The 18084-nt window shown below is 40.9% G+C and overlaps 1 protein-coding gene across 4 annotated transcripts in view; it reads right to left on the bottom strand.

Annotated features, from left to right (window-relative positions):
• Positions 1-18084, bottom strand: part of DNAI1 (dynein axonemal intermediate chain 1) — a 141164-nt gene that overhangs the window by 106424 nt on the left and 16656 nt on the right. For all 4 annotated transcript variants that reach the window (XM_039382622.1, XM_039382623.1, XM_039382624.1 and 1 more), the window contains exons 5-11: positions 17269-17395; positions 16823-16902; positions 15869-16060; positions 14051-14110; positions 11557-11694; positions 2409-2496; positions 1544-1661 (exon numbers count right to left, since the gene is read on the bottom strand). In XM_039382622.1, coding sequence (XP_039238556.1) covers positions 1544-1661; positions 2409-2496; positions 11557-11694; positions 14051-14110; positions 15869-16060; positions 16823-16902; positions 17269-17395 — 803 coding nt within the window. The remainder of the gene's footprint in view (positions 1-1543; positions 1662-2408; positions 2497-11556; positions 11695-14050; positions 14111-15868; positions 16061-16822; positions 16903-17268; positions 17396-18084) is intronic.

Raw genomic sequence — 18084 nt, 5'->3', positions numbered from 1 at the left:
CTGCTAAAAATGTGAGAATAAAAATTAAATTAGAAAAGCTTATTATATAAAGCAATTTGGAGTCATTCTTCCAATTTCAAGGCCATCTTTCTGTTATCATTTCCTGGAGACAAGAATGATAGCAGTACAAACTACCTATTAAAGATGCCTTTTCTCCCAGTTTTGCTTCCAATTTTAGTGTTACTTTATAATTCTCACACAACTGCATGCTTGATACTTTATTATATAATACTACAGTGGTTTGAAAGGCTCTGCCTCTTCATATATCCTCCTTAGCAGGGCACAAATGTGCTCACACTATCCTACAGACAAGTCATAGGAGGCCTAGCTGCAGGGCAGCACAAGGCAGGAGCTAACTAGGTATGTCTTATGCTCAGTGCATGAACCAAGATAGTGCTGAGGAGGATGAAGCACATTAAAAAGTGAATGGACTTATTCAGGTTCGTGATGAGTGTTTTTTTCACAGTAATAACCATAGTGATAATATCTCAGAAGAAAAGAGTTGATTTCCAAGTATCAGCAATCACTTTTGGACTGACCAGGAATAACCACGCAGAAGTGGACTGCAGGGCAAACACCTATTGCACTGAACTGTGCAAGATTCCAATACACAAATAACACTGTTGTCTGGAGGGAAAGCTGTATGAAGACTAGCTGAGGTCACTTGGTCTGTTCAGCCTGGAAAAGCGGAGACCGAGGGGAGACCTCACTGCAGTTTCCTCGTGAGGGGAAGAGGAGGGGCAGGCACTGATCTCTTCTCTGTGGTGACCAGTGATAGGACCTGAGCAAATGGCCTGAAGTTGTGTCAGGGCAGGTTTAGTTTGAATATTAGAAGGTTCTTCACCTAGAGGGTAGTTGGGCACTGGAACAGGCTCCCCAGGGCAGTGGTCACAGCACAGAGTTCAAAAAGCTTTTGACAATGCTCTCAGGCATGTGGTGTGACTCTTGGGGCTGGTCTGCGCAGGGACAGGAGCTGGATTTGATTTGTGGGTCACTTCCAGCTCAGGACATTCTATGATTCTATGATTCATGCATCAAGGTCTTGTCTGATATCAGTAACTCAGCATTTTATAGTCCATGGTGTTAGCTGCTTGGCATATGTGATGTTTTCATTTCCCTGCCTGCTGCTTTAATTCTTCTGTATGAATTCTTGTCAAAAATATAGTCACTATCCCTTCTCCTCCCCTAGATTTTTCAGGACAGATTCCTACAGCATATCATCCAAAGATATGAGACATCTACCATAGCTTCCAAGAAGGGACTCTTATTTGCTCTGCTAATTGCACTCACTTTCCCCCAGTGCTGCACAGAGCCTGCTCTGCCTTCAGTTTCTGCTGAAGGGTACAACCCTGGCACCTTCAGCCTTATACAATTTGCTGTGCATCCAGTACCACTGGGCATATCTAGATGCTACCCAAGCAACTGACTGTAATAATTCAAAACCATGTTCCCAGAGAAATCAGCCCTACCTTATAATACTGTTACATTCCATTCCACTCCCGGGCACAACAGTCGAGAGTAAGTTTGGAATGAAGAGACTTACCAGGAGATGGCAGTAACTGCAAGTTTCTTGGTTTTCTCATACTGGAAATTCCAGAGTGGGAGGAGGGTTCCTTGCTGGGCTCTGAATTCGTCTGAGGCATCCTCAAAATATCTAAAATCTAAAACAAAAAAAAGCCAAGGAAAAAGTCCCAGTGAATAAATCAGAAATTAATCAGCACGGTTCAGTGTCAGGGAAGCTTTAAAAACCACTCTTATCCTCACAGCCTCTGAATTACCCAGTTGTTAGTGTATAAACTCAGTTCTTTAGTCTTAATTCCAAACCAGCACCTCAGCCCAAAAAATGCATTTTACCAACACCAAGTCCACCCATACACAAGAAAAATAAAAATCAAACTGATGATTAGCAAAGGATTAACAAGAAAGTAGAAACCCAGAGCAAGGTGCAACCTTAGGTCACCCACAGAACTAGACATGGCCCTTTAGGAGGAATCTGAGCAGAGAGAGTGAAACTCTTGCACAATGACATCAAGACTGAATATGTTGCCGCAGCTGGGATCTGTATGTGAGCAGAGAGCTGATCGGCTCTGGCTGCTGTCACCAGCACCTGCATCCAGGAAAAAAGTACCTGCTGAGGGATGGAAGTGCTACAGGGAGGGCAATGCCAACCAGACCTGCTGTTCCCAGCAAGCTCAGAGCATGGCTAATGTGGCATCCTCTTTGCATGTCCATGGTCTGCTGTACTACTTGCCTTGTGTGAGTCAGTAGGTTCCTAGCCCTGCTCATTTTATCTCTGTTCCTCTATTCTATTCTATTCTGTTCTGCTCTACCTTGTCCTTGCTATGGCTGTAGATACTAACCTGCAGGACTTCAGGCTTAAGTTAGAAGCATCTCTCAGTGGGCCATACCTTGTGCAATGTCATCAAAGGTGTTCAGATTCACCATCCGCTCTGCTATTTTAGCAGCCTTTGCAACTCTGGTTATAGGCTCAACGTGCTGAAGAGAAACGAAGGAAGAGAAAATGTATTTCCTATCTGTTTACATGTCCTTCAGACCTCATGTGACTGAAAAACTTGAGTCCTTTGATCTTGAGTACAGATTAATTTGAAATGCCTCAAACCAGCACCTAATGATAATGACACTTGAAATAAAGCAATTACTTTATTATAAATTTAGCAAGATGCCATTCACAGCTGAGCTGCAGTAACTTCAGTGTTTGTTCCTGATTTAGCTCATTTGGAAGGTACTTACCTGTGAAGGCAGTTAAGAGTCTTGTCTTTCAAGCTAACTCATGACAGGATGAGCTAAAAGCAAACACGATTCCTCCTCCATCTCAATGGATATAGCAGTTCATTACACTCAGTAATGAAATCACAGGTGCTTGATCATGCATGAGCATCCTTGTCCCTACCTGGAGATCTCTAAGTGGTGTGTCAAGCAAACATCAGAGGATTTAGGAGTCCTTTAATTAATCACCAGGTAATTCCAACTTGATGCATCCACACATCCATGGACAAATGGAGAAAAGAGAGCCCAGCAGGGGCCGTTTGCCTGTCGGCAGGTGGCAGGTTGACATGCTTTGTCTGACAGAGCCCTGGGACTGATCATCACAATCCTATAACCACCTTCTTACCAAACTCTATTTTCAACTATTTTTTGTGTGAGCATGTTGACCACCAGCAAAAACCAAACTGGATTAACTAGCAAGTAGGACAGGAAGCCTGGGTGCCAGCAATAGGAAGGACAGTGTGCAAAAGTCCACAGACTGTGCTGAACCAGCAGGACGATGCCATCACAGTTCTGTGCAATGATGTGAGAGTGCCAGGGCACATGTAAAGTGCTCTGAGAGTGTGCTGCTCCAAGTACCTGAACGCCCACCTGCTACTGCTGCCCCAAAGCCCCATTACTGTTTCAAAGCCTTTCATCTTCAATCCTGTGCTAGGAACTGATGGCTGCCAGCACACCAAAATTTTCTTCACAGTGTCAATACTGAAAAGAAACATGTCATCCTTGACACAGCTCAGAGAGTGCTCTGAACATGAAAAGAAAAAGTGAAATGAGTTACCAAAACTACATCACACAGTCACAGTCAGAACTAAGAACATGACTTCAGATTATGTGTGTCCAGCCCTCCACATCTTTCCTGGGCTCTGCCACACTCAAAGGAGATTAAGTCCTGCTTGAAAGAGCATGAAACTCATAGGATGACACAGAGATGAGAGAACAAGAGAGAAAAAAAGTTTCTAAAAAATGCTATACTTCTATAAATTCATAGTTTGGTTACACCTCCAGTATTGTGTGCAGTCTTCTTTTCCCATCTCAGAAAAAATTATGTAGAACTTGAAACCAAGTTGAAAGAAGGGCAGCAAGGATGGTCCAAGCCTGGAATGGTGTCTGTGCCAGGAAACACTGAGTCGGCTGGGACATGCCAGTCTGTAGAAGAAATGGCTCAGGAAGACATGAGACAGGTCTAAATGGTCCAGAGAGGATGGACAGGGTCTGACTGTTCACTGTCTCTTCTGCTACAAAAAATAGAGGTGTCAAGTGAAAGTTGTGTAAGTCAAGTTCAAAACAAACAAAAGAAGGTGACTTACAGAAAGATGACACATCTGTGCAACTCCTTGCCAAAGAGTATTGTAGATGCAAGAATTCCTCAAGGTTTCAAGGAGCCAGTGCTTCCATTCGAAGTGCATAATGCTTAGAAAGTAGCTGAAAATAGTTGAAGGCTGAAAAACTATTTGGCACTGAGATATACTCTTGCTGGGTTCCTACCCTTTAAGGAAGGGTAACCAACAACCACATTCACTTGTGGATAGTCATCTGAAGCCATGGGGTTTCTCTCATGTTCTTCGGGTTTTCCCTGGGTCTAGGGGACGACTTCTTGAAAACAGCACAGAGAATTTACTGTCATCTTCAGAATTTAAGAAAGTGCAGGAAAAGATGTTTTCAAATTTTAACACTGCATGATATTCCCTAGATATTAGGAAGTCATAAGTATTAAGAGAAATTAAAGAGGAAGAGAAAGACAATGCTTGAAACATCTCAAGTAGAAATCAATAGTCTCAATTGCTTGAAATTCTCTCGTTTGACTTTCAGTTGTCATTTTTACTTCTGTCACAATAAGATCTGTTTTTCTCTAAAACACATCCTTAAAAAAAAAGCAATTCATCTCTGCTGACATTTTTCCAACAGTATTAGGATTATGACTACAAAAGCCATTGGCTGACATGAGCATATTGCTCTGAGTAACCTTAATTGATAGAGGCTAAATGTTGAAAAGGTTACAATACAATTTAGAAAAAGAGAAGTGCAACAAACAATTTTCTCTCCAACGCTGTAAAAGTCACAGTTACAAGGTATAGAGAACAGGTCCCCTGGAGTCCTGCTGGTTCACCACGTTTATTTGCTTCCATTAACCGATGATGCAGGACAAAATTTCTCTTCCGTTTGAACAAGCATCTGCTACTGCAAGGGGCTGGGGAAGAAAGGTAGTGCTGTACCCTGCAGACATGAGCAGGATTGTGGTTCTTGGGCTCTTACACATCCAAGGAAACTTGCACTGCAGGCATTCTGACTTTCCAACCTGAGACAACATTCTGGACTGAAGACCATAAGATAAAGCTTACTCAAAGATGAATGCTGGATCCTGCCTCATCTATGATGACACTAAGCCATGCGGTGTGGTCAACACACGGGAGGGAAGAGATGCCACCCAGAGGGACTTGGAGAGCCTTGAGAAGTGGGTCTGCGAGAACCCCATGAAGTTAAACAAGGCCAAGTGCAAGGTCCTGCACCTGGGTTGGGGGAATCTGAAACATGGATACAGGCTGGATGATGAATGGATTGAGAGCAGTTCTGAGTAGAAGGATTTGAGGGTAATGATGGATGAAAATCTGAATATGATGTGGCCACGTGCACCCCCAGCCCAGAAAGCCAATCCTGTCCTGTGCTGCACCCAAGGCAGCGTGGGCAGCAGGGTAAAGGAGGGGATTCTGCCCTTCTGCTCTTCTGGTGAGACCCCACCTGGAGCACTGCATCCAGCTCTGGGGTCCCAGCGCAGGAAGGACATGGACCTGCTGGAGTGTCCATGCAGAGTCCACGAAGATGATCAGAGGGCTGGAGTACCTCTTCTATGGAGACAGGCTGAGAGTTAGGGATGTTCAGCCTGGAGAAGAGAAGGCTTTAGGGAGACCTTATAGCACCTCCCAGTACCAAAAGGGGGCCTACAGGAAATACATGGTGGGACTCTTTATCAGAAAGTCTAGAGATAGGATGAGGAACACCTGTTTTAAACTGAAAGAGAGTAGGTTTAGATTAAATATTAGGAAGAAATTCTTTACTGTGCGGGTGGTGAGACACTGGCACAGGTTGCCAAGAGAAGCTGTGGGCATCCCCGTCCTGGAAGTATTCAAGGCCAGGTTGGATGAGGCTCTAAGCAACCCGGTCTAGTGGAAGGTGTCCCTGCCCATGGCAGGGGAGTCTTAATATTCTATGAATCTATGATACTATGATTCCATGATAACTATGACTCCATAGTTTTGGGGGTTTTCTTGGTCAGTGGAAAGTAGGCTTTAAATTGAGAAAAAAAAAGAAGAAAAAAAAACCCTCGGTAAATGCAGAAAAAAATGTATTATTCAATTGTTTGGGGTTTTTTTCTGCAATGCAGGAAACTCTCCAGATGAATCAAAAAAGCTTTAAGTCAGCTTTTCTGTTAGGTAGCTGTGTTGTTAGCAATACAGCCATGACTAACTACATTTTTGGCATTAAACTGGATCGGTGTAAGTCATTTTGTCATTGTATCCTGTCCTATTTCACGTTTTATTTATTCTGTATGCTACTGAAATAGATCTTCAGAGGAAGTGCTAGGCTTAATTTATCTTTTTTTTTTTTAAATTTCTGTTTGAAACTCACTTTTCCGCTTAAGGCCATTTCTGGGCCAGCTCAAAGGATAACAAATTTGTTTTGTTTATTTCTGTTCGTAAGTTATTTTTAGAACAGCAATAATGTTAATTGAACCATATGTAAGATGGATAATGGGCTAATAATTTGAAAAGAAATGTCTTGGTCTTGCTCTGCAATTCTTTAACACTAATGGTTTCATATTTGCCTCTCAGCAGCTGGCCAGTTGCAATGTGTAACTCCTGCAACCTGAAGCACAAAAAAAAGCTTCTGCTGGTGTGTAACTACGTATCCAGAAGACAAACCCTACCCTAAAATCATTGTAGTAACTGCTCATACCTCTAGCAATACACATACTGTGACTAGAGGAGCCCCTGGCTTGCAAAGAAAGAAGCACAGTACAGGGCTGTTGTCATCTGTTGCCCAGCCAACACCTCCATGCACTGCAAACACCCACTGTAAATCCCAAATAAAGCTCCCCAGGTTGAATTGTGTCAACTAGTTATTAATTTCCAAAACTGTACTTATCATTTTCACTCCTCGTTTTTAATTCTGATACACTGTTAACAGCAAATTGAAGACAAGGGAGTCAGTAATAACTCATCCAGTCCTACAGATGACCAGGAACAGGTGAAGAATAATGTGAAAGTAATTGCATTCTAATTTCAGCTGTTATGTAAAAAATATTAGTGGTTTCCAAGGGCTGCCAAATGATAACTGTGACCCTCTGGGCTGCCTCACCAGGCATATCTCAGAAAGGGGTAATGCTACAGTGAGATAGACAAGTCAGACAGGACTCCACATGACTCAGAAATGCACATTTCTCTGTTAAATATAAATTTTGTTTGGACTTCTTAGGACAATGATCAATCACTTCTGTTTCAGAGGAGATTAGAGATCATTCCAGCACAGTAAGTTCCAGCTTTAACATATTCCTTACTGTTTCACATCCATCTATATTTCTGTTGACACTATCCTCTGCCTTGGTAATTCTCCCTCTCTGCTATCTAACTCAGATTCCTTCTCCATCTTTGCATTAACAGATAAATATGCTAAGATTTTTTAGTATCATGTATTCAAGCTTTCCATTTCTTTTCCGTATGTGTGCAGGTTTGCAATCTATCATCTTTGAAAAGGGTGATTAAAATCACATATCCCTGTACTATTCCTGAAAATGTATCACCCCACCTTACCTAACATAAACAGTTTCTCTGCTATCCATCACAGAGTATATTCCAGCAATATATTTGTCTCTCGTAGCCACATCACAACTCTTCAACCAACACACTCATGTTTCTCCCTATCATTACAATCTGTAAGCCCTCACCTTACCAAAGACTGTTTTGATACTCCAAAATGCAGTCTCCCTCTCCACCAGACCCTCCCAGTTTGTACTAATAACAACTTTTCTGGTATGTCTAACAATTGCCTAATGGCACCATATCAATAGCTTTGCAGAATTGCAGATAGATTACCAGTACTCTACTTTCCTCATTAAGGGAAGACACAATTTGCCTTTCATCAAAGAAAGAGGTGAGATTATTTGGACACAGCCTACCTTTGGTAAACATGTGGTATTTTACTCCATTTCATATATACTCCCAGTTCTGTATTCTTTTCCTCCCTATTAATTCTCTTGCCTCATGTATTGTTAGAGGTCAAATTAATGGAATCATTTTTACCCCTCTTATATACAACATGTCTTTGTGATACTCTAATTACATAGCTCCAACCCTCTTTGCACAGATTCATTAAAAAACCTTACTATTAGACTTATGATTTCATGCCTTGCCAGCTCAGGGTCAGAGGAGCAAGCCTGCATCAACTGCATGAAGGTCTTTGCATTTTGTTTCTACCTCAGATACTGTAATTTCCAACTTCACGCAACAACACGAGGAGGGTTGTACTGGATCAGACCCAGCATGTATCTGGGTCAGGATTGTAGAATCATAGAATCATTTAGATCGGAAAAGACCTTTAAGATCATCAAGTATCCTCCCTTACGGCCTCTTATCATAGCAACAGCTTCCATCAGACATCCACCATAAGCAGATGGCTTAGGAACAGCAAGAACAGGACAACATTTCTGCCTAGTTATCTTTGCTTCCAGATATTTTCAGCTCAGAAAATTTCATATCGTTCTTCTTTGATATTCTGTGTTCTCCATGTTCAGTGTACTGCCTTTACTGAAAACTGAGGAAAAGTTTCAAATGCTGCATCACTGCCCTCAGATGTAGGACACCCTTTCTTCCCTAGATCCAGGCACACCGAGAGATTTCGAAGAGTCCTTCATCACAGTCTCCAGTCAAATACTTTCTGTTATTCCAACTTTTATTCACTCATATCTTCTTTATATCATTCTCATCCTTTTTTCTGCTGGTATCCTTGGTTACCTCCATTCCTTTTCCTGTTGGCTGCCTCTCTCTTCTGTTTTGCTAAACCATGATCTCCCAGCTTCTCTATGATGCATAGCTTCATTCCACTTCTTTTCCCCTAGCGAGAAGTTTCTGCCTAACTGTCAAGACTCTCCTCCCCTCCCCTCCTCTCTTCTGCTTTTGACCATGTTCTTTCACAGATCACATCTTTCCTCTCCCAGTCATGTGTTCTCTTGACCTATTACTTAGTACCAGAACCGTTTTCTCTCTCTTTTCATCCATTACCTTTTCAAATCTTCATCTAATCCCTATAACATCTCCAGCTGTGGCTCTAGTTCTTGGATCTTCTCTTTCATGGCCTCCTACCATAGCAACAGATTCCATCAGGCATCCATCCGTGGTAAGAGCCACTCATTTTCTCTTCTTCTTTCCTTTGGGTTGAATTTGTTGCTATCTCAGTAGATTTCACAGTAACTTTTGATAATACCTAGCCTGACCAAAACAATGGTGGAAATCAGTTGCTGCTTCTTGCCATTGCATCCTTGATCCAGATCAGCCACGTCTCCTGTCTGATGTTCCACAGTTCCCTTCAGCAATGATCAAACACAGTTTATCCTCAGAAAGTGTTCAGCTGGGAAAGCTCTGTTTCAATAAGCATAGCGCAAGGTATGTAATCTGTGAGTTAGGAGTTCCACAAAACCCATTTCTCCATTTGTGACTTGAGAGCAGAAATACAGATTCTGATGCCATCAACCTTTAATTTGCATAGACCTACACATGAACAGACACAACAACTGTTGTAAGTCTGATTTGAGCCTTGGAGTACTTGGGGTTGCATTTTCCCAGTTAATTAGTGGAAAATTTAGCAGGTCTTTCATGCAACTAAAGTTGGTCCACCAGCCTCACAGAGAGAGTGTCCCAGTCTGGGACACTGGCTTTGCATAATGAAGCTTTCCTTTCACTTGACTTTCTGTCTTTCCTGCAAGCCCTCTGCAAAGTGTTAAGAGTGAAAAGCAAAGCACCAAAGGAACAGATCATGAATTACTGGATTCCAATTTCCCACTGTCGTCAGTGGAGCGTGTAGCAGGTTTTTTACAATATGGTTTCACTGGTAGAATATTTACTTTATTTTCATCATCAGTTTTTAGCAGTCCACCGTTTAAGCCTATAATTGTAGTGTTGACTTCAGGCTTAATTCTCCAAAACATACTCAGGTGAAAGGTTCACTAGTTTTTGAAAGGACCTTGAATTTCTATGGCACAATTCACAGGAAGAAGCCTATCAGAACATGGTCTGTTTATACTGTAAGGTTTATGCTGGCACAGTGCTGTGGGGTGTCTAAGCCAGCCAAATCCTCTGCAGTTGTATCAGCCATATGGTATGAAAGTGATAAAGCCTGTTTCAGAAATCAGCTCTTATTACATGGATATATATATATGTATATATATATATATATCTTACATATATTGATATATCTACACCTATTTCAGGGGCAAATTAAGAACTGCCATGATTCTGTATTACAGTTCTCAGTGTACTTTGCTCCACTCATCATAGAAATTATTTCAGTTTTCCTTCTAAATGGTTTAACTTAGACTGGGGAGGAAAGAACCACCCACAATTCTGTACAGATCAGACTCTGTTAAACCCTAACAGAAACTTCCTGAATCCCTCGAAAACATTCTGGAGCATGAAGAAAATCTTGCAGGGTTGTGATAGTGTATCCTCAGTGCTTGAAGTGGGATGATATTTTTAAGATGGGGATACTGTCACTTGAGTGGAATGAATTGTGTCATGCCCACAAGGCACTCCCAGGCTACTCCTGATTACTCCAGAGGAGCCTGGATTAGGGGGTAGTATCACCCTCACAGCAAGGTTACAGCATCAGCTTGGAATGTGGCAGGCATTAGGATACCTGCTAGTCTGAGAAGCCAGACTGAGCGAGGTACTCCAGTCCAGCAGCCCTTGCATTCACTGTGCTACTTCGTAGGACTTGGAGTGACTGATCTTCTCTTGGGGTGGTCACATCACCCTGCCTGAGGTAACAGGGTGGTGTGACCATGGTGTAGAACTCCAAGCACTTCTGTCACTTTCCAACTAAATGAATAAATGAGGCATCAAAAATCCCCCCCACAAATTTCGTCAAGCCTCACAGAATCATTATTCAATTTTAAGTATCTAGTCTTCTATTTCAATTAACTATCATTAGCTTTTATATAAATTATACATTATATATCATTTATGTATCTACAATCAGAAAATGTATAAATTGTAACTCTATAAAATTATAATTAAAATTAAGAAATAGTGAAAAGTGGTTTACTACAGTACAGTATTTTGAAATAATCCTAAATTTCTCTGCCTTCCAGGTTGAACATTTTATGTAAAATCTCTGCATCCCTTGCAATGGAAAAGTCACACACTATTTCTACTTATTTTGTTCTTTTATCCCTCACATAATAATAAAAAATGAGACACAAACATACTGCACAAAAGAAAGCAATATAGCTCACTTGGAAATCAGGTTTGAAAATAAGATCACACAAAATTGAAATCCTGCTTTATACAGCAAAACATAAATCTTGTTCTGCTGTATAAAACAGGATTTTTTGGTAGGAAATACAATTCCTAGGAAAAAGTAATTTTTGCATTTCTTAAGGTTGTTACTTGCCAGCTGAGACAACTGGCTACACTGCCAGCATGACTTGCTTTCACCTGACTTGCACTGCGGACGTAGCCAGCACCACTTCAAGCAGCCTTCTTCCAGCATTATGAAACATACCTGTACCTCCACATGGGATAACTTTCTTAAACCTCTCTTCTCCTCTTCTTTCTTTACTGCCTGAGGTTTTGATTTTTCTTTCTCTTTTGCCTTTTCCATTCTCTGAAGTTCCTCCACATAGGCATCATAGATGTCCCACTGAGAGACACAGAGGTAAGATTTATCACGACCTGATCAATACTCCTGAGAGCAGTCATCTACACCATCCCAAAAATATGTAGTCATCACCACAGTAACACTGCTGCTGGAATTAGCTGAACATCTGCCTTCTTGCACAAAAAGTGAAGGGTTGAAGTCCAGACTTTTTAAAGCACAATGGGGTATGTCTTATGTTTTAAGAACACTTTATTGCATTTTTAATAATTTCCTTCCTCCAACACTCTATTTACTGCTTTGACTCCGTATCTTTCTTGTAGGACTTTGTGTTTGGCTAATTTACCAGTGTTTAATAGGAAACAAGCATTAAACATCTGATTTATGACATTTCTCATGTGGTGTTGGAAAATTAAATTGTAGCTGCTTAACACAATTTAAATCTTGGACTCCAACTCTGCAGCATATGATGCAAACTGAGAGCAGTTTTACATCTTCTGCTGTGCCACATGCCACAAATGTCTTACTTGAGCAGATTTCAAAAGTAATTTTTCTACTTAAGAATTATTCATTAGTATTGAAGTGCTAGTACCCTATCTGAAGCAGGTTTATTGTTTTCAGGACAAAAACAAAAGGCAATCTGACACAGCTTGGGAGAGGGAGTATGATTCAAACAGATAATACAGACTAGAACACCGGAATAAAGAAAGGTAGCAGAAACCTCTAGTAAAAAACCGCATTGCGTTGTAAATTTGCAGGCAGAAATTAAATGGAAAGATGTTCCACATATCAGGGAAAGGACAAAGATGGCACAAGTATGAGAAGGAGTAGAACAGAAAAGTTTGGGATAGGAAAATGTGAGCATAAGAAAGAACATGAAGGAAAAAGAATGGGGGGGGGAGAGTTTACGTAAAAATATTATTTTAGATCCACTGAAAATTTCAACTGAATAAAAAGAAAGAAATGGAAAACTTTTTCTCTCAGCTTTCAAACATTTCATGCAAAATCTTAGCCACGGTCTGATTATCTGTAGATCTCTGTTCCAAGTCTCAGGTCATCTTACTGCCAGAAAAAAATGGAAGAAAACTCCAGCTGGAGGGAGGGAAGATTTCCAGCCAAGTACTCTGTGATTTCAGGTTCAGGAATAGATTGGGATACATCTATCAACCTGACAGAGACATCTTCACTCCCATTCCTACCACTTTCCTATAACAACATTTTTTAAGTTGCTGCCACTGCCTTATAGTTTCTCCTTGGGTGTTCCTGTGATACACTGGTAACGAAACAATATTTTCAACACCAGTCTGATACACTGGTTTGAAACAATATTCATATCAGTGACAAACACAAATACATTTTGTAAATATCTGGGAATTGACCAGCAGAATTGGCTGGATTCCCTCTCCAATGAAAGCTGTAGCATATTTCATGTGTAAAATTCCATCCAAAATAATTTTTTTTACATTATTTTAAGGGATGGAGAAAATCTGTACAGTTTTTCATCATTAATATATAGGCACATTCCCACTACAGTAAAACAGAGCTAAGTTTCTTGCAATAGGTTGGTCTTCCATGTTCATTTTGCTGTCGTTCTGATTGGGTTCATCTTCGGGCTTGAGAAACCTGCTTTTGCATACAGCTAAACTTAGAAAAAGTAAAAACCCAAGTGCTGCACATGTCAAATTCTTAACAATACTCCCAAAAACTCCATGAACTTTCGTAAATTTCCAGTTGTACAAAATCTTCAGAGGTCTTCACTCTCTAAACAATGTGTTCAAAGTGGAGCTAGCATGCAGACATGTCCTAAATGCTTTTTCATTGCTTTGTTCCTGTATTTTGAGACCCCATCAAGCCTGCATCGAGTGGCTTCAGGTGATGGAGGTGTCCAGCAGCTGACTAGGTATTGAATGCTGGACCCTAGATCCTCCTAAATAACCAGCTTGCTCACCACACGGTGATGGAAGATCTTCAGCAACAGGACAGTTCCCACTCCCACTCTGTGTCCCTAGAGGAGCCAGTGCCCTGCAAGCTGCAGCCCACTTCTTGCTGAGTCCAAAACCATTCTCATGCTGTGATTTCCCCATTTCCACTCATTTAAGAGTCTCTAAAGCAGACTGGTCAGGGTGCCTGGTAAAAAATGAACCAATTAAAAGCAGCTAAACTGAGACACTTAACCTTACAAATAAAAACCATGAGCAAGTTCACCCATTAGGCAGAAAAGAGGGCCATACTAGTTTGTCCTCAGACACAAACCAGAGACCAAAGCCCATGCATGGGAATTCATTCCACTGCAAGGAATACAAACACAATAATTTGTTTTTAACTTTCTCATATCTCAGTTTCCTAAATATACTCTAAAAAACTTTAAAGGTAAAGAGTATATATATTTATATGTATATACCTGGTGAATAGTGGCTGAGAAATTTAGTGAAGGTATAGGCTCCGTCTGACATCCTTTTTCCTGAAAAAAAAGAAACGCAAAAGGAAGAGTAATCTTGACATTGAAACCCTCTGCAGTGACACAGTCCAGTTGTGGAAACAGTCTGCATGATTAACTTGACAGACAAAGGACTCCTAGAACACTGCACAACATTCCTGGTGATCATGCAACAGATTTTCTTTTGGACCAAAAGAAGGTTCTCAAGACCTCCTGATTTTTTCCCCACATACTTAAATATTCAGTTTCAGTATTTAATTTTGAAGGAGTTCAAATGGTTTGTTTTATGTCTACCATTTGAAACATTCTGATATCAATTACAGTATCAGTTATGACTTCCTACCACATTTGAAAAGTTTTGTCCTATATTTTAAACAGCCAGTTGGATAGAACAGACAAACAAAGGAGTTGAACAGAATGAAACTTATAAACAATTCATCTGATGCTACTGATATAAGACTTTTATCATCCTTACATGAACATTCTGAAATGAATTAATATAATTCTGTAAAACTTTCATTTAATGGAACAGCATCTTCTTTCGAAAAATTGTTGTGTCAGAACATTTTTAAGAAGCTGCCTGTAGCTGTTCACTGACCTCTGAAACGAAGAAGTCTCAGAGGTGGAAACTGTACATCCTGTACAGCACACAGCAGTACTTCACAGCTATTTAAGGTCTATATTCTGCTTTCAGAGGCAGAATCACACAGAGGCACACAAGCCTCTTCCAATAAAATCAATGGGAAGAGAAGATGCAGACTGGGAACATAGAAATAATTAATTCCGTGGCCTCCACTGGGATTTTGAAAGATGCAGAAATCTTAGCTCAAACTTTGTAGTAAGCACCTCACTGTCAGATAAACTCTCTCGAGATCCTCTGTCTCTACCAGTGAGCAGAGATGGTATTCCTTCCAGGAGATGGTAGCTCCAGCAGCACAGTTACTCTTATTTCCCTCCAAGTCTATCAGATGTAAAGGTACCTAACTGTACCTGTAACGGCTGCAAGAAGTCAGGCAGGCTCTCTGAGGAACCTGTATATACTCTGATTGTAGGGTAGCAAGGAAAGCAAGAGAACTGTCTCTCTGAAACTTCTATCTCTAATGCAGAAACCTCCTTTTTGAGCACTCAGCTGGGGGCCAACATTACTGGGATTGCTCAATCAGGAGGTTGCATGACAACACACTCAAAGGGAATGGCCGTGGGCTCAGCAAAAAGCTTAGGGAAGGAATATAAGGTTTTGGGTCTACAGTGATTGGAAAGTGCATGCACAGAGTGGGAGGGAGATGTACCATGTAGCAGCAGTAAAGATTTATCATACAAGGGTTTGTTACTGCAGTAGCCATGCTTAATACAAGCACAAATACATTTGTCCTTTTAATATAAAGGCATTAATACCCCTGTTAAACTAGTAAGAATTGAAGTAAGAGATCATAAAAGGGTTGAGTGCCAAACAGGAAATGCTTTCATGCATTAGAAGTCCTCAGCTACTGTCCTAGCCATCGCTCTGTACTTTTTCAGACGAGAAAATAAACATGAAAAATACTATATCCAAGTAGAGGCTTAAGGATTTACAACAGCACCAAAACATTTTGGTGTAGGCTGTCCAAGAGTCCATGAGGCAAGACATTTTCTGTCACCATTTTCCCCTTCCCAAATGTTTTACAACAGCAAAACACTGTACTTTTTTTCCTAATAGTATCTACAGAGATCACAGGATATGACACAAACACATGCCCTCCCAAAGCAAAGATCCTCCAAGTCACTGAAGGCACTGCAGCATACCCGCAGAGGGTTGAAGGGCGTCGTTGAAGCTCTCTCAATGAAGTTGAACTGGTTTGGAAGCTTCTTCTCAGGTGCTTTTGGAGGAGGAGGCTCTTCTGCCTCTGCTGCCTCGGCTGCCTCTGCTGCCTCGGCTGCCTCAGCTTCTTCCTCAGCTGCTCCCTCTTCTTCTCCTCCCTCTTCCTCTCCTGCAGCCTGCAAGAAAACACAGCAGTGACTCCACCTTGAAAGAAACAGAACCACTTTTCCTTCTTCTCAGACTGTTGGATTCAATATTTAAGACGTAAATTAGAAAACTTCCAGCAATCAGAGTGAGGAGATTCTGAAATGATATCTAAATGGGAATATAGGAATCCAGGAACTGAAGTTTCTTGAAAACAAAACCATGAAAGAGATAACATAGCACAACTGCCTTTGGTAAAATGGACTCAGGGGCCAGAAGATTCCATTAGAGTTCAACTACCCTGTGTTTTCCTTTCTTTGCTAGACAATGAGCTCCATCTAAAACTAGTCTGAATTCGATTCCAGGGTCTGGCACTGTGTAGATAAAAACAAGCTTCTCAAAGGCTACTCCTTTCCTATCAGTCAACTGTCTTTAAATCAGGCCACTGTTCATTTAATTTAGTTATGCATGCTGCTTCCATCCCTACACATTTTGTTTTTCACCAATGGACATATTGTCAGGAAGATTCCTGATCCCATCAAATTACACTGCATCTTGATATAACATCTGGACAAAGACAGATCCGATGTGATCCCCCAACACAGCTTCTGCAACTGAAAAATGGCAGCAGGACTCCAGCTGTTTTCTGCAGGTTCTCACCTACAGCAGAGACATCTCAGATATAAAAGAATCAATCACAGAAGCTTCTCAGCAAACCCATTTTATAATAATACAGTTTCAAATCTAACACTAAAAATAAAATGGACATCTCTCAGCTGACTGTGCAGAATTACCTCAGTATCTCCTGCCTGTTCTTCATCTTTAATCTCTGCCTGTTCAGATGTTTCAGCAGGAGTCTCATCAGGAGCCTTTTCTGATGACAGAAAGGATAAGTGAATAAGCCCAGAATAATAGGACATATTCTACCATATTCTGCAGATCCTCTGTCTTCTGAAGCATTAATATACAGATGCATCCTTTCCTAATGCTGTCTCATTAGACAACACAGTAACAAATTCCCAATTTGGAGGGTGACTGTTTGCTCACATTGCCACAAAAGGTGACAATGTTATTACTAGAATGAAACTGCAGTACTTCTGATTTTGATTCCCAACAACGATGCAAACCAAACTAGGAGCTGTTTAACTCAACGGTAATGAATCATGATCATTCCATCATGTTGAGTAAGTGGAACCAATGCCTATCTGAAAATTACTGTGATTTCAGAAAACAAACCTACCTGCTTCAATGTTTGATCTGATGCTCTGTCGCCTGCCTTCATCTGAATCTTTGGGTATCAGGTTTCCATTCAAAGAGAAGTGAATGGCTGTTTGATCCAGGTAGTCTACTAGTTTGTATTCTCGTTCCTACAAAAAGGAAAAACCCAACAAAATCACAGAATCATAGAACGGTTTAGGTTGAAAGGGATCTTAAAGATCATCAGTTCCTACCTCCCTGCCACGGGCAGGGACACCTTCCATTAGACCAAGTTGCTCAAAGCCCCACTCAACCTAGCTTTGAACACTCTCAGGGTTGAGAAATCCACAATTTCTCTGGGCAATCTGTTCCAGTGCCTCACCATCTTCACAGTAAGAGTAAAGAACAGCTCAATCTGTATAATTTAGATTTTGAGCTGCACCGGAAAGCAATCAGAAAACATCACAGACCACAGATGCTTTAATAGTTTCTTCTTAAAAATACTCTTTACTGCACCAATCACAGCATAGCACCAAGCCCACTTCCATCATCGTGGAGGATTTGAGGATACGGATCATTGATCACCTGCCTATATATCATAAATATGGAAAACGTCAGCTCCAAATAGAAGAGAAGGTGACCTTATTTGCTTCCACAAGACTGATTTCCTTTCTCTGGTGAACTCATGCAATGGTTGGTCAAAAAAGTACAGTAGCACAGAAATAAGACAGACCCAGGAATATTTTACCTGATTGTCTGTTCCCTTAGGTGCTGGTTTTGCCAGGGATAATTTTCTTCACAGTAGCTACTACTGGGCTGTGATTTGGATTTGTGCTGGAAACAGTGTTGACAACACAGG

The sequence above is a fragment of the Pipra filicauda genome, unplaced genomic scaffold (genome assembly GCF_003945595.2).
Source record: "Pipra filicauda isolate LSUMZ 115617 unplaced genomic scaffold, ASM394559v2 scaffold278_size1010298_pilon, whole genome shotgun sequence".
NCBI lineage: Eukaryota > Metazoa > Chordata > Aves > Passeriformes > Pipridae > Pipra > Pipra filicauda.
The sequence above is the reverse complement of the archived record's forward strand: the minus strand, read 5'-3'. Positions and strand labels throughout refer to the sequence as shown.